Genomic DNA, 17966 nt, shown 5'->3' with positions numbered 1-17966 from the left:
AGACAAGAATGGAAGATACAAATCTGAATGAAGTGTTTACTATAAAAAATTCGGTAAAAATTGCGAAACTAGGCGAGCAATCGAATGTCGAACCATTAAAATTGAAAAAGTATAAGAAAAGGTGGATAATGCTGATCATCTATATGATTTATAATGGGGCAGGTGCTTATCAATGGATAGAATATTCGATTATAACTAACGTAGTCACCAGGTATCATATATTGCTCTCAAAATTTCTCTCAAAGCAAAGGAAATATAAGTGAATGCCTCTACTCTTATTACATATATTACTCAGATACTATGGAGTATCTTCGTTAATGGTAGACTGGACCTCGATGATGTTCATGCTGCTTTACGTCATATTTGTAATACCAGTGCAATATATGTCAGACAAGTGCGGTCTGCGATGGACCGCCATTTTAGGCAGCGGTTTGATTTGCCTGGGCTCATGGATAAAAATCTTTTCTATTCATCCCGACAACTTCTATATCGTTTTCATCGGTCAGTCTATAGTCGGATTTAGCCAGGTTATTCTCTTAATCTCATTAGAAAATCTTTATATCTGTGTTATATCTTCTTTTTTCTCATGTTATTTTACTTATATTATACATATCCTTTATCACGTCTTCTTTTAATAATAATTAAATTATAATCTATCAGACTCTGATCCTACCAATACCAGGACGCTTGGCCGCGCAATGGTTTCCTTCTAATGAACTCTCGACCGCTACGTGTTTGGGTATTTTTGGCAACCAAATGGGAGTAGCTTTGGGTTTTCTCTTGCCGCCCATAATAGTGAAGAATCACGAAAATCTAGATGATACTGGCAACGATCTATCACGTTTATGCTGGGCCCTTGTAATCATTACCACGACTGTATTCATTCTAGTGCTCATACGTAAGTTATATGAAATTCATTGTATTCTTGTTGATTATTTAATGTTCATTTACCATAATAATAATTGAAATAATAATTAAAATATACCTCAAAGTTCAATGCAATATTTATATTTAATATTTTAATTTCTATATAGTCTCTCATGATCATTTTTCTATTCCTTTATAGATGAAGAATAAAATTTTTTTATTTCTTACATTCATTCAATATTAATTTATTAATATGAAATTTATTTATAATATTTATTTATGCAATATTTTATAGATTTTATATTTTATATATTTAATTATAGTAATTGAGAGTAAAATATTTTTCATAAAATAATCTTTCGTAAATCTAAATTAGAAAGCCACATATTCAATGCATATCTTATATGTCCAAATGTCTCGTATCTCATGTAGCCCGTATATGTCCAAATATGATTTTATTAATGTACATCCAATATATCAATGAAATTTTTAATACACTAACAACATGAAATCTCAATAATATGTATCCATATCTCGTCTTTTTCTAACGTAATATTTATCAATTTTCAATGTGACCAGATATTTCGGCTAATTTATATTAGCCGAAATATCTAGTCACAACTATTAATTAATAACTCATTTTAACTCCAGTTTTCACATCCAATTTATTTTTATCTACATTAATCGATGGCTAGATACGGTAGAGGATACGGCCTTATTAACGGATTTAATTAATTAAATCGCTCATGTGCTTTAAGAAACCATTATATTATTTTTAATTCTCTCAAAGTTGTTTTGCATCAGTATTTCAGGAAGAGCCAAAACTGCCGCCGAGCGAATCGCGGGCGCTGCAAAAATTGAATCGATCGAAGAAAGAGGAAGAATTAATTGGACCGATTAAAAGACTCTATAAAAATAAAAACTTCATCATGCTTTGTAATTCTCACGGCTTGAATATCGGTGTACTGAATGCTGTGTCTACGTTACTTAATCAAATATTCCTTGTACACTTTGAGGTGAGCCAGTGAATTTCCAATTTAAATGTAACAGATCGAAAGAGAGAGAGAGAGAGAGAGAGAGAGAGAGAAAAATTCACTAAAAATATTTTCGTATATTTCGTATATATATCTAAAATCAAGACGCGCATATGTTCTAGAATGGAGAAGAAGATGCGGGTAGAATTGGATTATGTATGATTATCAGTGGTACGATTGGTGCTGTTGCTTTGGGTATCATCCTTGACAAAACACATAAATTCAAGTAAGAAAGATATTTATACAATTTTCTTGAAAATACAATTCCAATTTGCTCTGACTGCTCTAAACTGTTGGTTATCACAAATCATGCATTCCTTGCTATTTTTGCCGATTAATAATTTATTACTTTTAGAGAGACTGCCGTGACTGTTTACTTTCTCTCATTGTGCGGTCTAGTACTATTTTCGGTATTTATTTATTGCGGCATAAAATGGATGGTATATGTGTCGTCGATTCTTCTAGGGTATGTATATATACATATATGTGTGTGTGTATAATAGTAAAAATGTGAGATAAAATTTCTGGGAATAATATGTTACTTTCTTAATCATGTTCATTACAGATTTTTCATGTCGGGATATTTTGCGATGGGATATGAGTTGTGCACCGAATATACATATCCGGAGTCGGAGAATTTAACCGCGGGAATCTTAAATATAGCAAATAATCTTTATGGTATGATACTTGTTATAATATTGGGAATATTATTAAAAGAGTACGGCGATATTCCGGTACACATTGTCTCAAGCTCGATTCTGTTGTTCGGTTTCATCTTAACTATTTTAACGGAAGACGAGCAAAGACGTCAAGATGCAAAGAAGAAGGCTCAGATCGAAAGAACTGTGAGACTCGAGAACGACATTGATAATGTTCCAGAAACCGACCAACTAACTTATAATACCAATTAATTCGATATAAATATCGAAAAAGAATTGTTCATATTATATTTATATATACATATTTTTTTTTATATAACCATGATTTTATGCTGGCTTTTGATGTATACGTTTCCATCTTTAAAGAATATACATTTGTAATAATAAATTCTAATGGATAAAAATACTTTCCATATTTTGTGCATAATCGAACGAAAGCTGCACTTTATTTTTACGCGAATATATAGAATCATGTATTTTAAATTTTCTTTTAATAACAATATGAATTTTTGCCAACAATTAATATGGCGTACTTTGATATTATCTCTATCGTATACAATGTAATGAGATTATTTTTTAATAAGATTAACTTTATGAGAAAGGCTTTAACATGATCTAGTATATAAAAAAGTAATGAATAAGCAATGAGGAGCTCGTGCACATTAAAATTAAAACTTAATGATTTTTTTTTTGAAAGATAAATAATTGTACAATTTTTCTTAACTTTTATTCTGGCTTTATCTTGTTATATGCAATAAGAGTTCAGATTGTATACGATTACTTGCCTGATTTATTTTTATACAAACAGTATGTTTGAAAAATGACATAAACTATATATTATGAAAAATAAAAAATATGAGGGAAATGGGAATATAAATTATAAAATAGAACAAATATATATTTCCACCAAGTTTTAAAATGCATTTTTAAATTCATCATAATCATTGATATCCAAAATATAAATATATTTTTATATTTAAGTGTAGTTAAATAAACAATATCACAGAACACATTCCAAAAATTCCGATATTTTACGTAAACGCTTCAAGATTTATTGATACTCCTTTAATCCTGAAAATAAATATATCTATTAATTAATAAAAAATGTTTATTATTTTTCCACTACAATTTCTTTATGTCAAAATCTTTTCTATCTTTATTTTTATGCTAAATTCTTCTTATATGTAAAAATTACAATTTTTCATATTTTGAAAAATGTCCATGTCCATGTCCATGATTGCTCTCAAACAGACCGCTCGTCGAAAATAATGTAACGAAGCGAAAATTTCAACATATCGCCTCAATCACGCGGATCGAAAAATAGAAGCAGTTTCGGCGCGAAACTTTAATTGATGAGGGAGGAAGAGAAGGAGGAGAACACCTCAAATCCTCAAAGCGCTGTTTTTAGATTAACAAAGCCATGGAAATGAACGCCGCATAATACGCTGCATTTGACGCGTGACATGACGAACGCGTCTACCACTTGTTACTCGACCGGAATACTTGATATACTCAATCAGAGAACAAAAGTTCTCTCGACGCGCGAGCTATTATATAGCATGCTTTCGATCAACCCGACACTCGTACCGTCTGCCTGCGACAGCGTTGTTATCTCGAATTCGCGTGAGTCGCGTGTCGTGATAACGCCCGTCTTTTCTCTTTATTTATCTTTTTCGCGCAAGTCAGATGACAGAATTTTTCAGAGATAGAATCGTTCCCTTATATTTACGATAAATACTCACGGACTTGTATTCGCAAAATAATCTTACGCATAAAACATTTCTACATTTTACAAAGTAAGAAAAGATTAATATGATATCGTCTTTCAAGAAAAATCAAATTGAGGAGGGAATAATCGATTCCGATTTTTGCCCAAGAATTTATCATTAAAAATTTATTTCTGTAGAAATAAAATATATGTATTCGATATCTCTCAAATATTTATAAATGTAAGATGCTCATAAAAAATAATTAATAAAATAAATTTAATTATAAAAAAATTTTGACGAATAAAGAGTTAATATCGCGATGAGTATTGTTATGCGCGATCGATGAGAGTCAGTAAGTTTTAAGAGTAGAACATATAGTCGGAATCCCAATTAACGTCACTCAATTCAATTTCACTGTCAATCCGGTGATTAGTTAGCCCGCCACGTTTCTAGATCGCCCCGAGCGAATTTATGTAGGCAAATGCAAGCAACGTCCATCGATCTTGCGAATTCGTAGAGTATGCATTACGGTCGCGCGTGCGATCTTAAATTCCAGACACGTCCTTAATTCACGTAAGCTATTACAACACCCGTTACTACAATAGACGTGTTCTCGCTTCCATGTTTAAAACATCCAACGATGAAAAACATTGATCCGATAAATATCTATGCATATGTTTCATTGTTACGTTAAGTCAATTTGTAATTTTAATCACTAAATGACTTTATTAACGTCTCATTTTTTTAAGCAATTGATGCCCTTTTTACTTTAAATTTGAATATCTTGAACGAATACTCAAAAGAAACGCGATAATTTATTTATACTCGAATATTTCAGCTTTGAAAATTCATTGCTGCTACTGTACAAATTTAGCGCAGCGTGTATCAGTTTTCCTGAATCATTAATTTGCTATGTGGTGAGAACCCGTAGAATGTATTCTATTACTGCGGTGATGTTACATCCCGTATTATCGTCATCTATTTGCGGAGCAAGCATTGTCTAAACTTTGATACGAAATTCAAACAATGATGGACATATTGAAGACTCGAAAATGCTTGGCGATCATATATGATTCATATTATAAAGTATAATTTTTATATCGTTCTGTTTTTTCGAACAAAGGAAATCAATTAAACCGTAGGATCAATAACTGACGTACATAAAAAGTAGATTAATAAGACAACAAAATGTTTTGCCACAGCGAATATTCTTAACACGTAATACGGGTAACATTGTATTACGAAACGGCAGCGAAACGAAGAACGAAATCGTTTTCGTCTTCACCTTGTTTCGTATTCACAGGAGCCTAGACGCTCCGATCTTATATACATCGCTTCGCATATAAAGACGGAATCAGCGGTTGAGTGAAGATCAGTCTAAAAATTTTCGGTGCGCGCTCAAGAGAGGTACCAACATCGGTAAAAATGAGGAAAACGGTAAAATAATATTCCATTCAAACACAGAAGGATGTTAAACACGTGCATTTTGCTCTGTCCCGTTAACAACAGATTTAACACTTCAAAAAATATCACGCGATCAAATAATAATAGTGATGTAATAATAGTGTGTCATGCAAGAGTGTTGATTTACAAGAATGCTAATCGCTGTTGGCGAAGTGGCTCACGAAATAAATAATTACTTTACACAAAATGTTTACAAATTCAAAATAAACTGTTATTTATAAAATATTGATTCCTTTGAGAAAAACTTTATAACAAGAGATATATATATTTTTACAAATTATATATTGTATTTGTAAATTTATTGGTTCGAGAGATTTTTTTGTTTAATCTATGTAAAATACGCTTTAATTAATATTACTATATTTATTATTTATTATTTTAATTAAAATTCATTTACTCATTTAGTAAAATAAATATAATATTGTATTTTTATTTTTTTTTAAACACGAAAATGCATTCTAGACAAATAAAGAGCGAAGCAAGGAAAGTTTGAAGAAGCCATTTCTTCCATATCTTTAATATAAATATTCTCATCATACTCAGAATACTCAGAATACTCAGAATAAAGCGAAGATAATAACTCGATTTATTTGAGCGTGCGCCGCTCTTATTTAAATCCATTTTTTATTTTTTTCAGTTTATCCTCTCCCTCCTTTATATCGGACTGGCGGCAACATCAGATTTATCGGGATACGAGCCTAGAGGTTGGCGTCCTAACGGCCGGCGCTTTAATCCCAATAACAATCGATTGCATGCGTATTATGGTGCCCCGAGATTACAAAGCTACGAACCTCCGGACCATACCACCGCTAGCTATCGCGATCCGTTTTTCACCACTACCACATCGACGACGACGCCGCGACCACCGACCACAACAACTACCCTAAAAACCACGACGACGCCTCGCAGCAGAGAGCCAACGACGCCGTTGAACGAACAACCCGAGGAAGATTTCAATACGAATCCCGCTCTGGCGATCGCAAATTCTTTCGCGTTTAATCGACCTGTGTATATCTATAACGCTTTTCCATTCCTACCGGTTCAAATCATCACGCAATGATACGAAATAAACTAGAATGAATAATAAATATGTGCATCTCTCATAAATTACTCATTGAGAAAAAACTTCTTGTAATTTTGCAGATCTGAAGTATCAAATTTATTTAGCATATCATTAATCATCATATAAAAAATATAGCTTATCATAAACAAGTTTAATAAGAATAAAAATGAAATTTCTACATAATTCTAAAGAAATATTATTTACTCAAGACTAATAATTGGTAAATATCTTATAAGATAAAATTTTGATTAATATTTTACTTTGATTATTAATTATTTGTATTTTCTATTTTTTATATGTTCTCAATTTATATAAGATATTTTATATCTAAAAAATAAATACATAAGACTCTCATTTCTAAGCACTTGAAGACATAAAACCAATTATATATCTAAAATTTAAGCTCGTAATAATATATAACAATGTACAATAGCTTATCTTTGATGGAAAACTAGCCGAAAATTATTGTCGATAACATTACTGCTGAAGATAAAGCAGTGAACATGATATATTAAAAAACATTCTATATAATTTTGGAGATATTTCAACAAATATATATTATATACAAAATATCTTAATAATTAATATTCTTAAGAATTATAAGTATATATATATATATATATATATATATATATATATATATATCCAAACAGATTGAGTAAATTTAAGAAGAATCAAACAGTGCTGATGTGAAATTAATTATTATAAAAAATTAGTATCGTTCATATGTTTATATATCCAATATCTCTGGATTTTTCAAACAATTATTAATATTTGCGAGAAAAAGATTATAAGAATAATAATATGTACAGGAACAAAATGTATAAACAAGAAATAAATGTAAAAAGAATCTAATTATATATATATATATATATATATATATATATATATATATATAATGTTCAAAATAATTCATGAACATATTTGCATCAGCATCTCTAATAAGAATAATTTCGGAAGAAGATAAAAAGATTCAGCAATACGTATGATAATATGTATAAAAACTACCAAAGAATTATATAATTTACACATTACTCACTCAAACGCGTTGTATTGTCGAAGAAGTCGCTGAAGAAGACCATTTTTTATGTTCTCCCAAAACGCTGCGGTAGGCTGCATGCTGCTTATTCTCAAACACTCGAGAAATTCAGAAAAAAAGTCAAGGAAACACCATATTATAAAGTTTCGCAGCTTTCGAAGTGTTGGACGATGCAGAATTCAGCAAGATTTTCACTTTTTCATTTCTTTTATCACCTTTTTTAAACTCACACTCGCGGAATAAGACAAAATGTACGATATACGCGCACCGGACATACGTCATCGCGGGAAATACTTTTTAGGCGCGAATCAGCAGCGCCACCGTAAAATACTCGTATTATAAATGTGTACCTTACAATTATCAATTTAATATAGCAGAAATTTGTTCGAAAACGATATAAACTCGGAAACAATACAAAAACGATGTAGTAATGTTGAAGAATATTTTACAACAAATATTTCTTTAATATTAAATCAATATTTTAAAAAAATATTTCGTATACCGAGTTCACTACACTGCAAAGAATGCGCCATGTTTCAACGTTTGAACGTCGGCCAATCAGAGCACGAGAAACTGTCTTTACGTCTTTCATTCCTATTGGTCAATTAAATGGTTCGAAACTTTCATAGCATCAAACAGAACGCACTCGAAACACGAACATACATGTTGATTTGTTTTCAAGAATAGGTTAAGTTATAGAAAGCACGTGCCCTCTCGCACAGATAACATAATATAAAAATACATTTCTTTAGGTAAATATATTTAAAATATATCTGTATAAGTAAATGCATATTTATTATGATATTTTATTATTAATTAGATCGTTTTTGTATTCACATGAATAGTAAACACACAATATTAAAGAGTCCGTAAAAGAAAAGAGGAATCGTGCAGTGTGTGTTGATTTGAGCTCTTTAAACATACCTATTTTTCTTCTAAATTAGGTACATTGATCGTCAAGTCAAGGAACATGACTGGAGCACAAGAGGTCCGTGGGACAAAACGAAAGAAGAAACGTTCTCACGCGCAAATGGCGAAAAAATTTGCTCGTCAGAGAAACTCGAGCAATAATTTGGACCAGGACACCTATCAGTACATGATTCGCATTGTCGAGTTGATGCGCAAAGATTTCTCTTCTTCCGAGGAGAAACTGATATTCGTGCAGAATGTTTACCAGGAGATGACAGGCCATGAAGTCGATTGCGCGCGTAATCAAACCGGATCTTATGTCATGGACTCTCTCCTGAAATATGCTAGCTTAGAAATAATTCAGAAATTGATACAGGCATTTGAATCCTCTTTAAGGCAGTTGAGCAGCGACAAGTGTGCTAGTCATGTTGTACAAAAAATAATAATGATCTGTGCTGATAGAGGCAATCAAATCTCTACATCAATCACAAATAAGGTTGCAATGAATAAGACAGAATTGGGAAAAGCTACCGATGCTGTCATTGAAGTTAAGCCATCTGAAGTAAACTCTTACAACGATATTGTTCTGAAGCTGAGCAGATATTTTCTTAACAATATAGAGGAATTTGTGTTTGACACTTATGCTAATCATGTGTTACGGACAGTCGTTAAATGTTTAGGAGGATTAATTGAGGATAGTGAAAATAATAAGAAATCTACTGTGCCACATCTCACAGAGAGGCGTCCTGTGATACAAGATTATAAGGATTTGTTAATACAAAGTTGCGATCGTTTGCAGAAATGGCCACAATTCTATCAATTTGGGCAGCAAGAAATTACTTCTGGTTTAGTACAATGTATCTTGTATTCTTTGAAAGATATTGACCAAAATTTAACAAAAACCATTATTAAGAAAATTATAAAAGAATGTTTTAAAACAGATGAAGACGAGAAGTTATTGAATATATTTAACACAGAATCCTCTAGTAGGTTATTGGAAGCTTGTTTAATGATAGCACAGCCAAAAACTTTCACGAAACTGTATAATACATATTTTGCTGAAAATTTGGAACATTTATGTGTGACACAGAATACCAATTTTAGTGTACAAAGATTATTAGATTATTGCACTACCAAGGAACTCTTTGAAGAAATATTTGATAAAGTATCAGAATACTTTCCAAAAATTCTTAAGCAAGGTTTCACTGGGATATTAGTCAGCACTGGAAATGCATGCTTAAGATTGCAAACAAAACAAGGTGCATTTGTCAATGCAATGATCAAGCTGCTGAAATGTGATACATCTACAGATGAACAGACACAGCTTGTATGGTGTATAGTGACTTTGAAAGATTCAGCTCAACTAAAAGCTATTCAAAATAATACACAACAACTCAACTTACATGGAAGTTTAATAACACAAGCCATACTGAATTTCAACAAACCCATCAAAATTGTGAATTCCTTATTGGAGATGAACAATGAAGAGTTATTGCAATTATTCAGTGATCCAAAAGGCAGTCGAATCCTGGATGCTTTCATGGACAGCAAATACATTGGCGAAAAGAGCAGGGAAAAATTATATAAAAAATTGCAAGGTATTTGGGCAGAATTAGCAAAAAGCACACATGGATCTAGATGTGTGGACAAAATGTGGATATGGGCGCATATGAATCAAAAGATCTTTATTATGGAAGAGTTGGCTACAGCTGGAAAATCTTTAGAATCCACGAAATCAGGTAAGATTATCTCTGCAAAACTGAACGTTCCATTATTCGCAAGAAATAAAAAGGACTGGTCCGAGTCGCAAGGTAAAGAGGAGAAAACTAAAGCGTTGTTCGCAGATATTATTGGAAAGACTCCTAGAAAATGAAAAATATAATATTACATGTCACAATATAACGACTGCTTATATATGTATGTTTATTAAATAAATGGCAACATTTGTATATTATCTCATTATGTTGATTAGTTCTCCTTGAAGAATAGATAAAATCGAGTATAAACGCGTAATTATAATTATCTAGGTAATTCCCCTTATTTTCGCGAAAAATGTTATGTCTACGATTATTTGAAATCAAAAGCACAGAATATATTTAATCGAAAAATTAGATTTATACAATTAAATTTATCTTACTTTCGCCTAAATAATAGTAAGGTACAATGAAAAGATCCGCTGGTATTATTTTTTTTACGTTCTGACATAGAATAATTATTATATATTTCGTTAGTTTACAAATACATTTTATAATATCCATATCATACATCCCCGCAACGCAATATGCCTAGGAAAAATTACAATAATTCATAGTCTAGATTTGAGCAAAATTTCCTAATGCGTATGATCCATAAATCCACTTCATCTTTCTCTATGTGTGACTAGACTTAAATATATGTGATAATTATATATCCTGAGGTGTGTGCGCATAAAGTAAAAGATTCGAGAATCTAAGTTACATTAATCTCATTACAATCATTAAACCTATCAATTGACTAGGATAAAGTCGATGCGATTCATTTTTTCGCATATGAAACATCGAGAACAGCGTAGATACGCAATAAAATTAAATCACTTTTTGTGTATCTGTGTAACTTTATGTGTGTGTACATATCAATTTTATTTTGTACAATATATTTACGTTATTTTCATAACGATTTTCTGCGTAATATTGAGATACAATAAAAAGTTACATTATCATGTAAAATAACACATAGTACTTGATCGTTTTACAAAAATAGAAACTAACTCGTCATAATTTTATATACATAAATTCAACTGATATCAAAGATATTTTGTGTTTTTCGCCAGATTGTAATGAACAGAAAACATTTTGTGTTTTACCAGATTGTTATGAACAAGCAAAAAAAAAAACATTTTCTGAGTTTCATCCGAACAAAATTTACATTTTTGGACGAGTGCGTTTTTCAACTCTTCGCATATATGAAGAATTTAAATTGTTAATGACGGAACGAAGATATCTACGCTAACGGGAGAATTATTTTCATAATGTTATATTTACTGCTAACGTCGATTCGAAGCAGTACGAAATGCACGTCTGCGATTCATCGATCGAAGATATAGAGATTCAATCTGTGTTATCTATTATTCTTTCAATTGCAGAAAACACGTTTAAGACATGCATTATTCCTATTGTTTGCTTTAATCCTAGATAATAAATGGATTGCGGAAATTTACGATTTGATAGATGATAAAAAGCAGCTGACACATGATGCTGATAAACGTGTATATTTACGACAATGCTGTGCATATTTAGTCGGCGTTATCTATCCGAAACAACGTAAACATCTATGCGATCGGTTATGCTACTTGATGTGAAATCAGTCGTTCATTTTGTGTATGGTTAATTGATAAATTCTAAAAACACATTTTTATCACACCCAACGTTCCATTCAAAGAGTGCAAAAAATCGTATTTTATCTGAAAAGTTTACAAATTTTCAGAAAGTGTGCTCCAATATCTTTTAGATATCTTTTAAACCTTTGCATTGTTATTATTATATACTATAATTCAAAAATGGGATATCAAAGCTGATCGGTCATGAAGATTTGTATTTTTCTAATCGATTAAATAATCATTTACTATTGTATATTATCGCTTAATTGAAACGCCGGGACTAGAGAATATTCGGAGAATACTTGATCGTATGTCGAATCAGCATATTTCAATGCTCTCTTCCTGTCACAAGCGAATATTCAATTCGCTCACAGTTATTTTAACTAGATTCTTGTTCAGACTCGTCCATATTTCCAGATATATTATAAAAGAAATCTCAATTTCGGAGAAAGAAAAGGACAACAATGAGAGTACGCAGAAGATGTATGATCGGTGAAGGATCTGCAGAAAATGGACGAATTAAACAAAATTGGCGCGAAAGAAATCTTTTTGAAATATCTAATATTTTCAAAAATTAAAAGTTGCCTTTATAGAATTGTTTTTTAGAATTTCTTTCCGTTTTTTCCTTTTAAACGACATTCTCTCGCAATTATTAAATGAAAAGAGAAACGAAATCTAATAGATTGATTCTCGCTTTCAAAAATCAATCATTCAAATTTTCAAGAATGAACTTTCCTATTCGTTTAAATTCATCCACTTTTTACAGAGAAGACTTCTCGTAGGATTCGCGCAATTAACGCGAATCATAGTCGATGGATCTGTTCGATCGGTTTTTAGCACTGCGACGTCACTTTCCCTTCGATACAGACGCTATCGGCGTGGCGTCGACCTCGTTGACGCTCGTGGAAAGATTCGTGGCAACGACCCTCGGCGGACTACGCGAAGCCGATCTTCGTGGCTCACGCGGTGGCAGGTTGTTACAGGTCGTATGATGACCGGCTTCCCAATCGCGATGCTGACAAAACGAACCGCAGTACCGGGCGATCCCACAGCCGCCACAAGTTTCCAGGGCGGGCCTACCACAATTCCAACAACTCTGGAAAAAATATGGAAAATTTTCCGATTGGAATTCTACTGATGAGATAAATTCTTATTCTTATTTAAATAATTTAATATTTAATTTGACATAAACATTTAAAAATCGAGTGAAAAATAAAAAATAGATATTTTTTAGATTAATTTTTAGATAAATTAGATAAATTTCATATCGCATAAGAAAAATTAATAAGCTAAGAGAAATCAATTGGACACACATAAATTAATTAATATATACATATATATAGGTACATCCATATTTTTGGTATGTTTAACATTTTTTCCAATTTTTTCCAAAAGACAATTGATTAATACGATTATACTTACGGATCCCATCATGCTGGTCAGATGAATATCCTTTTCGTCTTCGGTAGTTGACGGTGCCGAATTCGTCGTTGTTGTCGGCGTCGTTACATTTCTAGCGCTAGTCTCCACCGCGCTCGAGTTTCCGTGAACCCTTAGAAACGGACCTTGACGGAGACTGCCGTGATTCCTTTGCGATAGTGGAAGATCCAGTAGTCGATGAACCCTCAAACGTTCGTTCGCCCTCGATTCCGCAACTGCAACTGCCACGGCGCGTTGCACTTCTGCCATCGCGGCTCTTTTCACTTCTAACACAGCTTCCTCTGAAGATTTCAATGAAACCAATTTCTGATTAAACATTCCTATATCATAATTTATATTATCGTCTTATTTAATTGTTAATATATATTCCATCATTTCAAATAATATTTCTATAACACAGATACATGTCTAACGTCAGCTAAAAGTTTAGTAAAAACTCGAAGAATCATATCGTACGACTTTCGGATATAATCAAAGATTTGTGAATTTTTTTATGAAAATACCGGCTCTTCGTTTGACCTCGGCCACTCTGTCTTCAGTCGCCCTGATCGTCTGCGCGACGATCTCGCCGGACAATCGCTTTAAACTGCCATCCCGATCACCGGTGGACGATTCAACCTGTGCACCGTTAGTCGACGAAGGATTGTTGCCGTTGCCGTTGTTGCTGGTGCCATTCTGCGCCGCGACCACTACACCTGGCGGTGGCGCCGCGGCTGCCGGACTGGAACATCCCCGTCGCTGCAAAATCGCCAATGCTCTCTTCGTTTTCTCGACCATGCCGAGGATGCAGTTTAGCATCACATAAATATTCTTCCACTCGTCATCAAGACTACCGCCATTCTGCGTTTGCAAACCGTGACCCATTGGCTGTTGCGACTGCTGGGTGAGATGATGTGGCGTGGAGAATGCGTTTATCTGATTAATCTGCACGAGACTAGGTGGTACCGGACTTGGACCATGACCATGCGCGTGACTTTGAATTGAGCTGCCCGCGGAGTGCAACGGATGATACCAACAATAGGACGGGTCCGTCGGTTGTTGTTGTTGCTGTTGCTGCTGCTGTTGATGATGATGGCTCCACGGATTCGTAGACCTCTTGCCATACACTGGCATATCGTCCAAGAGAACACCGTTCTCGTAGTATCTGTTAAAATTCGCTAATATTAACGGAAGGAAACAAGAATCAATGTTGTAATATAAGACTCAGTTTTGAAATAATTAATCTAATTATTATATTACATCACAACCAAAAGCATTGGAAAAATTAAAGGACACTTTACATGCATTTCTTCATCGGCAAGCGAACATATATTCTAAAACTCGCTCGATTCCCGTATTGTTCGTTTTAGAGCGCCTCTCTATTCTTACACGGCGGATTGTTTAGGCATTCAGTATCGCGTGGAGGTTGCCTGTGAATCAAAGACGGTTGTCTATGTGTACGCGCCTACATCCACATTCGTCGACATGCTGCGGTGCGATGTGTATTAGCAGGATGCCGATAGGCACTCGAGGCAAGTTCGCCGGTACTCGTGGACGAAGGGGTAACTGTGGGGGGAAGGAGGGAAGAACGCGATGGGTTGGTGTTCGGGAAAGGTGGTGCCCCGATGATATATGGAAACGTCACCGGCAGACATATCGAGAGGAGGCATTGCCAGGGCGCACACCGCGTTTTGTCGCCTTCGTATTCGCTTCATGGTGTCTCCCTCTCCTTCCCATCCACGCGCATATCATCCTGAGCGGAAATTCTGGCCGTCCGGCTGATTTCATCAACACCTCGGATGTGCGATGAAGATGACACGTGGAATTTGTACATTAAGAAGATCCAAAATAATTTCTTTTTCTTTTACATCTATTATCAATCGCTTATAATTCGAGGACTATTAATGATTACTGTTAATGATTACTTACATAACATAAGAGAATATAAGAAAAATTCGATTCGAAGAATTTTTTACGAGAGTGTGCTTAAGTTTGTTTTAGACTTAAAATATATAAAGTTAAAATATATATTTTTTTAAATCGCGAATTGAGATCGCTGAAGTCTTTAGCGCGTTGAAACATTTTCGCGCGAGGCATTAATACCAATGAAATGTTGAACAGGAGGTAATTTCGCATTAATGGGTGCTTGATCGCGATAAATATCGGCAAGAAATGCAGGCCAGCGGCCAAGATTTTTCTGAAACGACCGGCACATTTGCGGCTTGGCAAACGTAGTATGCGCGCGTGTACGCGCAGATGTGTGGCCTTCGTTATCGTGTGAATTATCGTTATGGGCCGGCAAAGATTCCATGAGATCATGCCGCGCGAGATGCAATTTGTGCGATAATGTATGTGCCCTCGTTGTGTCTATTTCTCTCTGTCGATCGTACGTAAAGAAAGAGAGAGAGAGAGAGAGAGAAGAGAAAGAATTATTATGTTTGCTCTTTCAATCTTCAGTCATTTTCAGTAAATTGAATTCATTTTAAAAATAAGCATAATTATATATAAAAGATATGGTCTGAAAGACATGATTACTTATTTGATAAAAAAATTTCTCGATTTAAATATTCCAATATATTCTTATAAAACTATAAACGAAAAAACACAGGCACAGACATACTGAACTCAAAGATGAAACTTTATGACGTTTTCATATTTCATAATTTCTTGGCCTAATACATAGCATTAGTTTTTGAGAAAAAAACACTCAAATATTATACCATATATATTATACATAATATTATATTATTCAAACCGATTGTTGCATTGCCGAATTATCGCGGAAGTTATACGACCATGATTTCGGTTCAATAATAAAATTGCTTCACGAATTAATGTTTCACAATTTTTCTTAGCCCCATTCCGAGCTTCATTTAATATTTTGTCCATTATCAATCAAGTCTCCTGTAATTAATCGGAAAAAGACAAAATTCGATCGCGATCAATTCAGAAATCTATCGATGTTCTCCTCTTGATGACCGCGATCCACGTTTCAGAATCGATAAAAATACACGAAAAATTACGTGTATTCACACTCACGGGGTGTCAGAGGCACGACGTTTCGTTGTATGAGCGCCGGAATAATGATGCAACGCGCCCGTGGCGTTGCTGCCCGCCACGTGCTGAATGGCACCGACGCCGGGATTAGAATTCGAGCGCATTGCATAATGAGCCGAGCACTGATTACTGCCGCCGATTCCGTTCGCACCCCCGTGCTCGCCAAACACCTCGACGGATTCGCCGGATGGGACCAGCCCCACGGTCTCCAAAACGGCGGACTCGTTGGATCGGAGAAATTGCACACAGCTCTGTAAAAAGAGATTCTGTTAATCCCTTCGCTATCATCATTTTAAATCGCTGCATTTATTCTATAATATACAAAGATAGAAACGTTTAAAATTATGATATATGTGTCTTAACTTTAATCAATTTTTCTAGAAAAAAAATGATAACAGATTATTATATTCCTTTTTCTAGAAAATTTGATTAAAGTTGTAAAACACGTATGTCATCAGATAATTTTAAACGTTTCTTATCTATCTATCTATATATATATATATATATATATATATATATATATATATAATTATATGTTATTATATATTTTATATATTATAATTTTATATCAGTTTCTAAAACTATGGTTTGTGAACTATCAAAAAGTTGTAATAAATTATAGAGGATGCTGAGAAATATGCTAGATCTTTTCAGTCCTGAAACTGATTGGCTCGCCTGATCGCATCGGTTTCGACTTTTAATATTCGTTTCACTGCTTTCTTTATCGCCGTTCTCGCCACTCGCGCCCATCTAGTCGAAGTTCTCGTCGAGCCCCTTATTCCGCCGTGCTCTCTCTTGCCCCCAATACTCAGAAGTCGGCATGGCAGAGTGGGATTTATCGCTTCTAATTCAATATCGGTACCTTCCGTACCACCTCCCATACTCCCCTCGTTCCCTTCCTTTCGAGCTCTTTCGTTTTCACGACTCGCAATTAACGGCCATCGATCGGGAGTCCAGGTACACGCGATGACCACTTGTGCAGCTTGTACTTGTGTGAAAATATTCGCGAACAGTACTTGATCGATTTTAAATGTTTCCGCTTGAAAATTGACGATAACAGAATTCTTGAAAGAGAGGCAATTTTGCGCGAATAAAACAATTAAATAAGTCAGATTTTTTCTAAAAGTACATAGCCAAGACGTAGAGAGTCTACCAGCACATAACTAATATAAAACATATATTGGGGCCACACTTATTTTTTATAAATGCTAATATTTTACATAAATGCTAATATTACTTGCTGACATTTTAATAACAAAATTTGACTGACTAAAATTTTGTTTTCTGATAATATAAAAATCTCAATAGTACATATTTATCACATAACATTAATTAGTCGTTCAAATCGTGAAAATATCAACTGTATATTTTTAAATGTGCTAATCTAAACT

General features: G+C 33.8%; 4 protein-coding genes across 6 annotated transcripts in view; 3 read left to right on the top strand and 1 right to left on the bottom strand.

Annotated features, from left to right (window-relative positions):
• The first annotated feature begins 8 nt into the window (after positions 1-8).
• On the top strand, positions 9-3471 carry LOC145976903 (choline/ethanolamine transporter flvcr2a-like). Its single transcript, XM_083108423.1, has 7 exons — positions 9-211; positions 296-527; positions 661-898; positions 1672-1883; positions 2024-2127; positions 2257-2367; positions 2467-3471. The coding sequence occupies exons 1-7, from the start codon at positions 9-11 to the stop codon at positions 2810-2812; spliced, it is 1446 nt and encodes a 481-aa protein (XP_082964549.1). The 3' UTR covers positions 2813-3471.
• Positions 3472-5616: 2145 nt separating this feature from the next.
• On the top strand, positions 5617-6815 carry LOC145977280 (uncharacterized). Its single transcript, XM_083109143.1, has 2 exons — positions 5617-5706; positions 6371-6815. Exons 1-2 carry the CDS (start codon positions 5695-5697, stop codon positions 6791-6793), a joined length of 435 nt encoding a protein of 144 aa, XP_082965269.1. The 5' UTR covers positions 5617-5694; the 3' UTR covers positions 6794-6815.
• A 1640-nt stretch (positions 6816-8455) lies between these two features.
• On the top strand, positions 8456-10698 carry LOC145977297 (nucleolar protein 9). Its single transcript, XM_083109159.1, has 2 exons — positions 8456-8587; positions 8780-10698. Exon 2 carries the CDS (start codon positions 8806-8808, stop codon positions 10615-10617), a length of 1812 nt encoding a protein of 603 aa, XP_082965285.1. The 5' UTR covers positions 8456-8587; positions 8780-8805; the 3' UTR covers positions 10618-10698.
• A 99-nt stretch (positions 10699-10797) lies between these two features.
• The window catches only part of Nvy (CBFA2/RUNX1 partner transcriptional co-repressor nervy), a 64099-nt gene continuing 56930 nt past the window's right edge, over positions 10798-17966 (bottom strand). For 2 of the 3 annotated variants that reach the window (XM_083109155.1, XM_083109157.1), the window contains exons 5-8: positions 16558-16826; positions 14043-14683; positions 13522-13820; positions 10799-13195 (exon numbers count right to left, since the gene is read on the bottom strand). In XM_083109155.1, the coding sequence (XP_082965281.1) occupies positions 12947-13195; positions 13522-13820; positions 14043-14683; positions 16558-16826 (1458 nt within the window). In that variant the 3' untranslated portion in view covers positions 10799-12946. Of the gene's footprint in view, positions 13196-13521; positions 13821-14042; positions 14684-16557; positions 16827-17966 lie in introns of all 3 variants that reach the window. The other variant, XM_083109156.1, reaches the window with a different exon arrangement.

This window comes from Camponotus vicinus, unplaced genomic scaffold (assembly GCF_025532165.1).
Source record: "Camponotus vicinus isolate PSW18456_S1 unplaced genomic scaffold, iyCamVici1.0 SCAF_9, whole genome shotgun sequence".
Lineage (NCBI taxonomy): Eukaryota > Metazoa > Arthropoda > Insecta > Hymenoptera > Formicidae > Camponotus > Camponotus vicinus.
Note: the sequence above shows the minus strand (reverse complement) of the source record. Positions and strands in the feature narration are given on the sequence as shown.

Bases quoted from the DNA above. Each gene is read 5' to 3' on its own strand.
- LOC145976903 (XM_083108423.1), top strand. From the start codon at position 9: ATGGAAGATACAAATCTGAATGAAGTGTTTACTATAAAAAATTCGGTA. The intron at 212-295 runs GTATCATATATT...TATATTACTCAG, and splicing joins ATAACTAACGTAGTCACCAG to ATACTATGGAGTATCTTCGT. The intron at 2,368-2,466 runs GTATGTATATAT...TGTTCATTACAG, and splicing joins GTGTCGTCGATTCTTCTAGG to ATTTTTCATGTCGGGATATT.
- LOC145977297 (XM_083109159.1), top strand. From the start codon at position 8,806: ATGACTGGAGCACAAGAGGTCCGTGGGACAAAACGAAAGAAGAAACGT.